The sequence below is a fragment of the Rana temporaria genome, chromosome 7, assembly GCF_905171775.1.
Source record: "Rana temporaria chromosome 7, aRanTem1.1, whole genome shotgun sequence".
In the NCBI taxonomy this organism is placed as follows: domain Eukaryota; kingdom Metazoa; phylum Chordata; class Amphibia; order Anura; family Ranidae; genus Rana; species Rana temporaria.
The window spans coordinates 8,080,453-8,093,805 of record NC_053495.1 but is presented as its reverse complement, the minus strand read 5'-3'; the positions used below and the strand labels follow the sequence as shown (position 1 = coordinate 8,093,805).

At 45.8% G+C, this 13,353-nt stretch overlaps 1 protein-coding gene across 11 annotated transcripts in view; it reads left to right on the top strand.

The window, feature by feature from the left end:
* ATP2B2 (ATPase plasma membrane Ca2+ transporting 2) overlaps positions 1-13,353 on the top strand; it is a 226,662-nt gene that overhangs the window by 87,281 nt on the left and 126,028 nt on the right. For all 11 annotated transcript variants that reach the window (XR_005750530.1, XR_005750531.1, XM_040358825.1 and 8 more), the window contains exon 3: positions 12,666-13,123. Coding sequence is in view for 9 of the 11 variants with exons in the window: in XM_040358825.1 (XP_040214759.1) it covers positions 12,925-13,123 (199 nt within the window). In the remaining 2 variants the exon portion in view is untranslated. The remainder of the gene's footprint in view (positions 1-12,665; positions 13,124-13,353) is intronic.

Here is a 13,353-nt window from a genome sequence, read left to right as displayed (position 1 = left end):
TACTACAGAGAATGTACACCGTACAATGTATACTACAGAGAATGTACACCGTACAATGTATACTACAGAGGAATGTACACCGTACAATGTATACTACAGAGGAATGTACACCGTACAATGTATACTACAGAGGAATGTACACCGTACAATGTATACTACAGAGGAATGTACACCGTACAATGTATACTATAGAGGAATGTACACCGTACAATGTATACTACAGAGGAATGTACACCGTACAATGTATACTACAGAGGAATGTACACCGTACAATGTATACTACAGAGGAATGTACACCGTACAATGTATACTACAGAGAATGTACACCATACAATGTATACTACAGAGAATGTACACCGTACAATGTATACTACAGAGGAATGTACACCGTACAATGTATACTACAGAGAATGTACACCATACAATGTATACTACAGAGAATGTACACCGTACAATGTATACTACAGAGGAATGTACAATGTATACTACAGAGAATGTACACCGTACAATGTATACTACAGAGGAATGTACACCGTACAATGTATACTACAGAGGAATGTACACCGTACAATGTATACTACAGAGGAATGTACACCGTACAATGTATACTACAGAGAATGTACACCGTACAATGTATACTACAGAGGAATGTACACCGTACAATGTATACTACAGAGGAATGTACACCGTACAATGTATACTACAGAGGAATGTACACCGTACAATGTATACTACAGAGGAATGTACACCGTACAATGTATACTACAGAGAATGTACACCGTACAATGTATACTACAGAGGAATGTACACCGTACAATGTATACTACAGAGAATATACACCGTACAATGTATACTACAGAGGAATGTACACCGTACAATGTATACTACAGAGGAATGTACACCGTACAATGTATACTACAGAGGAATGTACACCGTACAATGTATACTACAGAGAATGTACACCGTACAATGTATACTACAGAGGAATGTACACCGTATAATGTATACTACAGAGGAATGTACACCGTACAATGTATACTACAGAGGAATGTACACCGTACAATGTATACTACAGGGGAATGTACACCGTACAATGTATACTACAGAGAATGTACACCGTACAATGTATACTACAGAGGAATGTACACCGTACAATGTATACTACAGAGAATGTACACCGTATAATGTATACTACAGAGGAATGTACACCGTACAATGTATACTACAGAGGAATGTACACCGTACAATGTATACTACAGAGGAATGTACACCGTACAATGTATACTACAGGGGAATGTACACCGTACAATGTATACTACAGAGGAATGTACACCGTATGTACCGTGTATACTACTAGAGATACTGGGGTAGATTCAGGTAGCTGTGCGCACTGATACGGCGGCGCAGCGTATCGTTTTTACGCTATGCCTCCGTAAATTACTGGAGCTACGCTGCATTCACGAAGCATTTGCTCCGTAATTTGCGGCGGCGTATCGTAAAAGGGGCCCGGCGTAAGCGCGCGTAATTTAAATGATCCCGTAGGGGGCGTGGATCATTTAAATTAGGCGCGTTCCCGCGCCGAACGTACTGCGCATGCTCCGTCGGGAAAATTTCCCGACGTGCATTGCGGTAAATGATGTCGCAAGGACGTCATTTGCTTCGACGTGAACGTAAATGGCGTCCAGCGCCATTCACGATCCACTTACTCAAACGACGTAAATCTCGAAAATCGCGACGCGGGAACGACGTCCATACTTACCATTGGCTGCGCCTCCTAATAGCAGGAGCAGCCTTACGACGAAAGCGACGAACGCAAACGACGTAAAACACGACCGCCGGGCGCGCGTACGTTTGTGAATCGGCGTAAGTATGCAATTTGCATACTCTACGCTGACAACTACGGGAACGCCACCTAGCGGCCAGCGGCAGATTGCACCCTAAGATACGACGGCGTAAGAGACTTATGCCAGTCGTATCTTAGGCTACAGTCGGCGTATCGAGCTTTCTGAATACAGAAAATAGATACGCCGGCGTAGCGTTTGAATTACGCGGCGTATCTATGGATACGCCGGCGTAATTCTTTACTGAATCTACCCCAGTATTTCATCCTGTGTTACGCTGCGCTGCATTTTGTTTTTTCATTACTATTTAAAGCTTCTTCTTCTTCTTCTTCCTCAAGGTTAGAAGCTCTATTTGTACGCTTTTCGGATCTATTTATTGATTAATTGTCAAATGGATTCTGGTCAATAAAGTTTAGTGATTAATGGCGCGTCCTTCAAGGTTGATCGTTTGTGTCCTTTGCATTTTATGTATACAGTAGATATATATATACATAGTAAGGGTGACAGGCTGAACTGTCAGCAGAAAACCACATCGTAGTCAGCTGCTCACTAACAAGGAGCCCCCTAACACAAGGCCCGCGGGCCAAATCCGGCCCTCCAGGCCATTTCATCTGGCCCTCGCACCTCTCCTGCAGCTGCAGGAGAGCTCCAGCCCTCCTCTGGTCCTCCTCCAGACCCTTACTTTCTGCTTTCAAGCAATGCACCCAGCTTCTTCCCAGCAGCAGCATAAGAAAAGGGGGGTGCACTGTGATGTAAGGGAGAGTGGGGGACTCAACTTCTGATGGTGGGGTGGCTCTTGACATCTAATCTAAGGGGAGGGGATGCGCTGGACATCTAATCTTACAGATACAACCGGCCCTTTTGAGGGCCATCATAATGCTGATGCGGCCCGCGATGAAATTGAGTTGGACACCCCTGGCCCTAATGGGTTCCTCAGGGTAGAGAGGCAGCTCTTGTACCTTTTTTAGTGCTCTGTCTGCAGTCAGCCTTTTCACCCAGCAGCACCCACAGCTGAGAGAGAGAGATAATCATCACAAATATCTATTTAAAGTGATACTAAACAGAGAAGTGTTAGTTGCCATAATTCCTTCACATAAATCCACACTGCCAGCAATTGATGGGGCACACTGCCAGCAATTGATGGGGCACACTGGCAGCAATTGATGGGGCACACTGGCAGCAATTGATAAGCACACTGGCAGCAATTGATGAGCACAGTGGCAGCAATTGATGGGCTCAGTGGCAGCAATTGACGGGTACGCTGCCAGCAACTGATGGGTACAGTAGCTGCGTTTTTGATGGCACAGTGGCTGCATTTGATGGCATAGTGGCTGCATTTGATGGCATAGTGGCTGCATTTGATGGCATAGTGGCTGCATTTGATGGCATAGTGGCTGCATTTGATGGCACAGTGGCTGCATTTGATGGTATAGTGGCTGCATTTGATGGCATAGTGGCTGCATTTGATGGCATAGTGGCTGCATTTGATGGCACAGTGGCTGCATTTGATGGCATAGTGGCTGCATTTGATGGCATAGTGGCTGCATTTGATGGCACAGTGGCTGCATTCGATGGTATAGTGGCTGCATTTGATGGCATAGTGGCTGCATTTGATGGTATAGTGGCTGCATTTGATGGCATAGTGGCTGCATTTGATGGCATAGTGGCTGCATTTGATGGCACCGTGGCTGCATTTGATGGCACCGTGGCTGCATTTGATGGCACAGTGGCTGCATTTGATGGCATAGTGGCTGCATTTGATTTTCACAGTAGCGGCAATTGATGGGCACAGTGGCAGCAATTGACGGGTACGCTGCCAGCAACTGATGGGTATAGTAGCTGCGTTTTTGATGGCACAGTGGCTGCATTTGATGGCATAGTGGCTGCATTTGATGGCATAGTGGCTGCATTTGATGGCATAGTGGCTGCATTTGATTTTCACAATTGATGGGCATAGTAGCTGCCCCCAAAATATCCTGTCACAGGGAACGACGATCAGTGACGTCACATGCCAAGCCACACCCCCACACAGTAAGAATCACTCACTAGGGCACACTTAACCCCTACAGCGCCCTCTACAGGTTAACCCCTTCACTGCCTGTGTCATTTATACAGTAATCAGTGCATTTTTATAGCACTGATCGCTGTATAAAGGACAATGGTCCCAAAATGGTGTCAAAAGTGTCCGATGTGTCCCCCATAATGTCGCAGTCACAATAAAATTCGCCAATCGCCGCCATTACTAGTAAAAACAAAAAGTATTAATAAAAATGCCATAAAACTATCCCCTTGTAGATGCTATAACTTTTGCGCAAACCAATCAATAAACGCTTTTTTCAACCCGTTCATTAAAACGGCCTTGCCTACACACGATCGTGAAAAAAAAATTCTCTAGCAAAGCGCGGTGACATACAACACGTACGACGGCACTATAAAGGGGAAGTTCCATGCGGATGGCGCCACCCTCTGGGCTGCTTTTGCTGGTTCCGTGTTAGTAAAAGACGGTTCGCGCTTTTCTGTCTGTTACAGCGTGATGAATGTGCTTACTCCATTACGAGCGCTAGTTTTACCAGAACGAGCGCTCCCGTCTCATAACTTGCTTCTGAGCATGCGTGGGTTTTTCACGTCGTTAAAGCCCACACACGATCATTTTTTACGACGTTAAATACGGTGTGAAAAGTTAGAGCAGGTTCGAAATTTTTAATGGCCATTTTTTAGATCGTGAAAAATGCTCTGGAGCCCAAACACAATCGTTTTAAATGACATAAAAAAAAAAACTTTGGGCCGGATTCAGGTAGAATTGCCCATTATTTACGGAGGCGCAGGGCAACGTTTTTGCCCTGCGCCCCCCGCAAATTTGCTCCGTTGCCCTTGATTCACGGAGCAGAAGCTCCATGAATTGCGCGGGCGCACCGGCAAAATGCCCGGCGCAGGAGCACGCAATTTAAATGATCCCGTAGGGGGCGGGAATCATTTAAATTAGGCGCGTTCGTGCGCCGCTCATAGAGCGCATGCTCCGTCGGGAAACTTTCCCGACGTACATTGCGGCAAATGATGTCGCAAGGACGTCATTTGCTTCAAAGTGAACGTGAATGGCGTCCAGCGCCATTCACGATTCACTTACGCAAAGTACGTAAAATTCGAATTTCGCGACGGAGCCGAAACGCAGAATATCAGATACGAATCCTGAAGCCCCTCGCCACGTGTATGTGAGAAACCGAGGTGACACTTTTACACCGCGCACAATCCTGCCAGTCTGTGCCCCACATAATTCCCCTCCCCCCTCTTCTGTAGATTTGTGTGAAGGAGCACATTTTGCTAACATACAGAGGACACGTGACAGTCCATTAGCAACCCCTTGCTGGGTCCCTGGCAACAGTTTCTCTACATCTCTTTTTAAATTGCTTTTCTGGCAGCTGCAGGTACCCGGTAAGATTTTGAAGCTAAAATTGAGATAAAAAAAAAGAAAAAGAAAAAGCAATTCCCTACAGCTTTAGTGACCTAACTTAAAGCGGAGTTTCGCCAAAAAAATAAATATTTAAAAGTCAGCAGCTACAAATACTGCAGATGTTCACTTTTAAAATACCTGTCCAGGGCGCCCGCGATGTCGGCACCCGAAGCCGATCTATCGCTCGTCTCTCGGGTGCCGCTGCCGCCATCTTCTGTAAGGGAATCGGGAAGTGAAACGGGTTGTAAAGGTACAATTTTTTTCCCCCCTAAAAAGCTTCCTTTACCTTAGTGCAGTCCACCTTCACTTACCTCATATCTGGGTATAGAGAGGGGGCACAGGCTGGTATGGAGAAGGGCACAGGTTGGTATCTGGATGGGTATGGAGAAAGGCACAGACTGGTATATGGCTGATTATGGAGAGAGGCACAGGTTGGTATATATCTGGGTACAGAGAGGGGCACAGGCTGGTATATGGCTGATTATGGAGAGGGGCACAGGTTGGTATATATCTGGGCTCAGAGAGGGGCACAGGCTGGTATATGACTTATTATGGAGAGTAGCACATCCTGGTATATGGCTGGTATGGAGAAGGGCACAGGTTGGTATATATCTGGGTACAGAGAGGGACACAGGTTGGTATATATCTGGGTATAGAGAGAGGTATATGGCTGGTTATGGAGAAAGGCACAGGTTGGTACATATCTGGGTATAGAGAGGGGCACAGGTTGGTATGTATCTGGGTATAGAGAGAGGCACAGGCTGGTATATGGCTGGTTATGGAGAGAGACACAGGCTGGTATATATCGGGGTATAGAAAGGGGCACAGGCAGGTATTTGGATTGTTATGGAGAGAGACACAGGCTGGTATATGGCTGGTATGGAGAAAGGCACAGGTTGGTATATATCTGGGTATAGAGAGGAGCACAGGCTGGTATATGGCTGGTATGGAGAGAGGCACAGGCTGGTATATGGCTGGTATGGAGGATGGCACAGGCTGGTATATATCTGGGTACAGAGAGGGGAACAGGCTGGTATATGGCTGGTTATGGAGAGAGACTCAGGCTGGTATATATCTGGGTATAGAGAGGGGCACAGGCTGGTATATATCTGGGTATAGAAAGGAGCACATGCTGGTATATATCTGGGTATAGAAAGGAGCACAGGCTGGTATATATCTGGGTATAGAAAGGGGCACAGGCTGGTATATATCTGGGTATAGAAAGGGGCACAGGCTGGTATTTGGATGGTTCTAAAGAGGAGTATAGGTTGCTCTATGAATGTTTGTGTTGACTGTCAATCAGTTGGGTTTGGCTCTGATTTATATGACATAAGATTGGATGTGGCTGGGCACACTTATAGATTGAACTCCCCTCGATCGACTCTCCCCGGGTCCTGGATTACATGATCGTTTCCATCTAATAATAAATCGGTATGGTAATAGTTCTGCCTTGTTTCTTTTCTTGTTTCCTTCTCTCCAAATCCCACATGATTCCGGAGGCTATTAATATGTTTCCACATTTAATTATAGAACCTCCAGAGCAAATCACATCACCCAACTGGCAATTTCCCCTCTGATTCCACTTGTGTGAATCTCCATTGGAGAAAACTGCAGGACTGAAAAGTCCTGGATACGTATCAACAAACACAATCTGATGGCGATCGTAACTTAGAGATCCCTCGTCATCAGCCTGCAGTGTGCACATCACCGCGGTCTGAAGGCCCATCGATGGTATTTGGGGCTTACTGTCCTATTGTGGGTCTCCCGTTATTTCCCAATTAGATCTCTTCTTCTACAACAGGTTGGGCAGCTTTCTGCAAATGTATGGACTCTCCATATAGAAATTTTAGGGTGTTCCATTCAGGTGGTGAAAAACAACGATACATTTTTTGGAAAGTGTTGATATCTTCAGCATTGACATCAACCACCAGATTTATCTCCCAGACATTGGATGGAGCTTCCCCCAGACATTGGATGGAGCTTTCCCCAGATTTTGGATGGAGCTTCCCCCAGACATTGGATAGAGCTTCCCCCAGATATTGGATGGAGCTTCCCCCAGACATTGGATGGAGCTTCCCCCAGATATTAGATGGAGCTTCCCCCAGACATTGGATGGAGCTTCCCCCAGATATTGGATGGAGCTTCCCCCAGACATTGGATGGAGCTTTCCCCAGATTTTGGATGGAGCTTCCCCCAGATATTGGATGGAGCTTCCCCCAGACATTGGATGGAGCTTCCCCCAGACATTGGATGGAGCTTCCCCCAGACATTGGATGGAGCTTCCCCCAGATATTGGATGAAGCTTCCCCCAGACATTGGATGAAGCTTCCCCCAGACATTGGATGGAGCTTCCCCCAGATATTAGATGGAGCTTCCCCCAGACATTAGACGGAGCTTCCCCCAGACATTGGATGGAGCTTCCCCCAGACATTGGATGGAGCTTCCCCCAGACATTGGATGGAGCTTCCCCCAGACATTGGATTGAGCTTCCCCCAGACATTGTCTGAAGCTTCCCCCAGACATTGGATGGAGCTTCCCCCAGATATTGGATGGAGCTTCCCCCAGACATTGGATGGAGCTTCCCCCAGATATTAGATGGAGCTTCCCCCAGACATTGGATGGAGCTTCCCCCAGATATTGGATGGAGCTTCCCCCAGACATTGGATGGAGCTTCCTTCCCCCAGACATTGGATGGAGCTTCCCCCAGATATTGGATGGAGCTTCCCCCAGATATTGGATGGAGCTTTCCCCAGATATTGGATGGAGCTTTCCCCAGATATTGGATGGAGCTTCCCCCAGATATTGGATGGAGCTTCCCCCAGATATTGGATGGAGCTTCCCCCAGATATTGGATGGAGCTTCCCCCAGACATTAGATGGAGCTTCCCCCAGACATTGGATGGAGCTTCCCCCAGATATTGGATGGAGCTTCACCCAGACATTGGATGGAGCTTCCCCCAGACATTGGATGGAGCTTCCCCCAGATATTAGATGAAGCTTCCCCCAGACATTGGATAGAGCTTTCTGCAAATGTATGGACTCCCCATATATAAATTTTAGGCTTCTTGGGTGTTCCATTGAGGTGGTGAAAAACGACGATACATTTTTTGGAAAGTGTTGATATCTTTAGCATTGACATCAACCACCAGATTTATCTCCCAGACATTGGATGGAGCTTTCCCCAGATATTGGATGGAGCTTCCCCCAGACATTGGATGGAGCTTTCCCCAGATATTGGATGGAGCTTCCCCCAGATATTGGATGGAGCTTCCCCCAGATATTGGATGGAGCTTCCACCAGATATTGGATGGAGCTTCCCCCAGACATTGGATGGAGCTTCCCCCAGACATTGGATGGAGCTTCCCCCAGACATATATACAGCTGATATATAGCTCATTATGGAGAGTAGCACATCCTGGTATATGGCTGGTATAGAGAAGGGCACAGGCTGGTATATATCTGGGTATAGAGAGGAGCACAGGTTGGTATATGGCTGGTTATGGAGAGAGACACAGGCTGGTATATATCTGGGTATACAAAGGGGCACAGGCTGGTATTTGGATGGTTATGAAAAGGAGTATAGGTTGCTCTATGAATGTTTGTGTTGACTGTCAATCAGTTGGGTTTGAGCACCCCTCTATGTATGTAGAGAGCACCCCTCTATGTATGTAGAGAGCACCTCTCTATGTATGTAGAGAGCACCCCTCTATGTATGTAGAGAGCACCCATCTATGTATATAGAGAGATCCCCTCTATGTATGTATAGAGCACCCCTCTATGTATGTAGAAAGCACCCCTCTATGTATGTATAGAGCTCCCCTCTATGTATGTAGAGAGCACCCCTCTATGTATGTAGAGAGCACCCCTCTGTGTATGTAGAGAGCATCCCTGTATGTATATATAGAGCACCCCTCTATGTATGTAGAGATCACCCCTCTATGTATGTAGAGAGCACCCCTCTATGTATGTATAGAGCACCCCTCTATGTATGTATAGAGCACCCCTCTATGTATGTATAGAGCACCCCTCTATGTATGTAGAGAGCACCCCTCTATGTATGTAGAGATCACCCCTCTATGTATGTAGAGAGCCCCCCTCTATGTATGTAGAGAGCACCCCTCTATGTATGTAGAGATCACCCCTCTATGTATGTAGAGAGCACCCCTCTATGTATGTAGAGAGCACCCCTCTATGTATGTAGAGAGCACCCCTCTATGTATGTATAGAGCACCCCTCTATGTATGTATAGAGCACCCCTCTATGTATGTAGAGAGCACCCCTCTATGTATGTAGAGATCACCCCTCTATGTATGTAGAGAGCACCCCTCTATGTATGTATAGAGCACCCCTCTATGTATGTAGAGAGCACCCCTCTATGTATGTAGAGAGCACCCATCTATGTATATATAGAGCACCCTTCTATGTATGTAGAGAGCACCCCTCTATGTATGTAGAGAGCTCCCCTCTATGTATGTAGAGAGCACCCTTCTATGTATGTAGAGAGCACCCATCTATGTATATATAGAGCACCCATCTATGTATATATAGAGCACCCCTCTATGTATGTAGAGAGCACCCCTCTATGTATATATAGAGCACCCCTCTATGTATGTAGAGAGCACCCCTCTATGTATGTAGAGAGCACCCCTCTATGTATGTATAGAGCACCCATCTATGTATTTATAGAGCACCCCTCTATGTATGTAGAGAGCTCCCCTCTATGTATGTCCTTTGTGTTGGTGAAGGTCGGTGTCCATGTATTCGGTGTAATCCCCCCAGACAGAGGGGTACAGACTCTTCTGATCAGCATGTGAGACGGCATTACTACATGAAAAATGAGTCATATCATATCCCCTCCCCCACTGGGAATAGTGCATGGCTGTATCCTTGCGGAGGTCAGTGACCGTGAACTGAAGGTGACTTGTAGAACCTTTACCCAATCAGGATCTTCTATTGATGCGCAATACATCAGGGTTGGCGGGTCATAAAGCTTAAACCTTCCGAAAATCTCCAATTTATTACATGTCCTTTCCCAGAAAGATTTAATGCACCATAAAAAAAAAAAAAAACATTTAAAGGACTCAATCCATCTGAGAAAGACCTAATTAATGTGAGTCATAAATACCGCGTCCCACCATCTGCTCAGAGAGGAGCGCCAAACGCACGACTACATTCCTCGCTATAAACATGCTCAGTGACACGGCAAACGCTTCGTTTTAGGGGGTTAGGCTTGAAAATTGGGGCGTAATTTCAGTGTAAAGTGCGATGTTTAGGGGTAAATTAGGTGGGGTGATACAGGTGACACGCAACATAATAATTGTGCAGGTGACACGCAGGGCCGCCATCAGGGGGGTACAGGCATTACACCTGTAAGGGGCTCGATGGTCCCCCCCAGGTCCCTTTTTTGCATTACACCTGTAAGGGGCCCAATGGTAGCCGCCCCCCCCCCGTGCTTATTATTATCTCGCGTCGGGATTTTTTCCGTCAGGAAAACCCCCCGGTTCTCTGCTCCAGGGGGGCCCTGCCTAAAGCTGTGTAAGGGGCCCCAAAATTGGCTGCCCTGGTGACACGCTACAAAACACACTGAACAGGTGACATTCAACATATTACAGTGTACAGGTGACACTCTACATGCTAAACTGTACAGGTGACACTCTACATTGTACATATTACATTGCACAGGTGACACGCTACATATTATACTGTACATGTGACACTATATATATATTACACTGTACAGGTGACAATCTACATATAACCATTTACAGGTGACAATCAACAGACGCTCTACATGTTACATTGTACAAATGATATTCTACATATAATACTATACAGGTGACACAAATTACAGTCTACAGGTGACACTCTACACAATAAGATGACACTTTGTATATGACGTTATACAGGTGACAATCTATATATATTGCATTGTACAGGTGACACTCTACATATTACACTGTACAGGTGACACTCTACATATTACATTGTACAGGTGACAATATACACATTGCATTGTACAGGTGACAATATACACATTGCATTGTACAGGTGACACTCTAAATATTACATTGTACAGGTGACGCTCTACATATTACACCGTACAGGTGACACTCTGCATATTACATTGTACAGGTGACACTCTACATATTACACTGTACAGGTGACTCTACATATTACACCGTACAGGTGACACTCTGCATATTACACTGTACAGGTGACGCTCTACATATTACACCATACAGGTGATACTCTACATATTACACCATACAGGTGACACTACATATTACACTGTACAGGTGACACTCTACATATTACATTGTACAGGTGACACTCTACATATTACATTGTACAGGTGACACTCTACATATTACACCGTACAGGTGACACTACATATTAAACCATACATGTGACACTCTACATATTACACCATACAGGTGACACTCTACATATTACACCATACATGTGACACTCTACATATTACACTGTACAGGTGACACTCTACATATTACATTGTACAGGTGACACTCTACATATTACACTGTACAGGTGACACTCTACATATTACACCGTACAGGTGACACTCTACATATTACACTGTACAGGTGACACTCTACATATTACATTGTACAGGTGACACTCTACATATTACACTGTACAGGTGACACTCTACATATTACACTGTACAGGTGACACTCTACATATTACACCGTACAGGTGACACTCTACATATTACACTGCACAGGTGACTTGCTACATTGTATTGATATGGAATTAGGTCAAATTTGTGAATGATTTTTTTTATTTGGCCTGATTTGTGTAGATTGTTGGAACCCTTATTTATAACGCCAGCAAGAAGGTTGCGGTATTTTTTAGGTATATTTTTACATACAAAATATAAAGAAAACGGTGATATAATAATTATTTCAATATCTATATAAATCAAGTTAATGTAGCAAGCTGAGAAACGAATTGTCAATCCTAAAAAAAAAAATGAGCCAATGTTGCCTGATGGTGAAAGTGTTGCCTTGGTGAATTGAGCCTCCACCATCATTGAGGACTGTGTGTGCCGATTGTTTGTCCGGGGCCCCTTCCATCCATTCCCCCTCACCCTCTGTGTTCCCTTATCCAATAAAAGATTGATGGGCAGTGTAAGCTTGCCCACGTAATTCAGGCACATCTAAGCTGTCGGACGGATGTCTACTCATCAATATACATGAAGCATCTCATCTAGCTGAGTCGGATGCTGGGGGCTGCAGGCACTACTGCCTTGTGATAGGGGACAGCAGGACAGGACAATGGGTTTTTGGGGGGGGGGGGGGGGTTCGAGGAGCTAGAATCTGTCTTCTCAATTTTCTTGCCTTTTGTTTTTTTTTTCAGCAGAGAGGTGAAGATGCTTCTGGTAGCGACGGAGTTCAGCCTGATGGGATATACTAAATGGAGAAATTCGGTTTTGCAGCCTTGAAAGCAAACGAGCGCCCAGTGGACTGTTGCCTGGCTGGGGAGCCTGCCGCGCTCTTCCTAGGAAGACATCGAAGGTCGGTGGATAAGAAACACACACACTGGATCTCACCGTTTCATCGGACATTGTGAGCAGCAGCATTTCTGGGGATCCTCGGTGCCTGTGAGAGACGTAGCCATGGGGGACATGAGCAATAGTGATTTCTACTCCAAGAACCAAAGAAATGAGGTCAACCATGCATCCGAATTTGGGTGCACCCTCGATGAACTGCGCTCCCTCATGGAGCTCCGAGGGAGTGAGGCTGTGGTTAAAATTAAGGAATGTTATGGGGACACAGATGGCATGTGCAGGCGGCTAAAAACATCTCCTACTGAAGGTAAGAAATGCCAATGTGTTGGCCTTGTATGTAGACAACATGAAGGCCGCCATCTTTTATCAACACCAAGATGATGACTATGGGCCAGATTCTGAAAGGACTTACGACGGCGCAGCGCCATGTACGCCATCGTAAGTCCTAATCCGACCCGTCGCATCTATGCGCCTGATTCTTAGGCCCCGTACAGACGACCGAACATGTCTGCTGAAACTGGTCCGCGGACCAGTTTC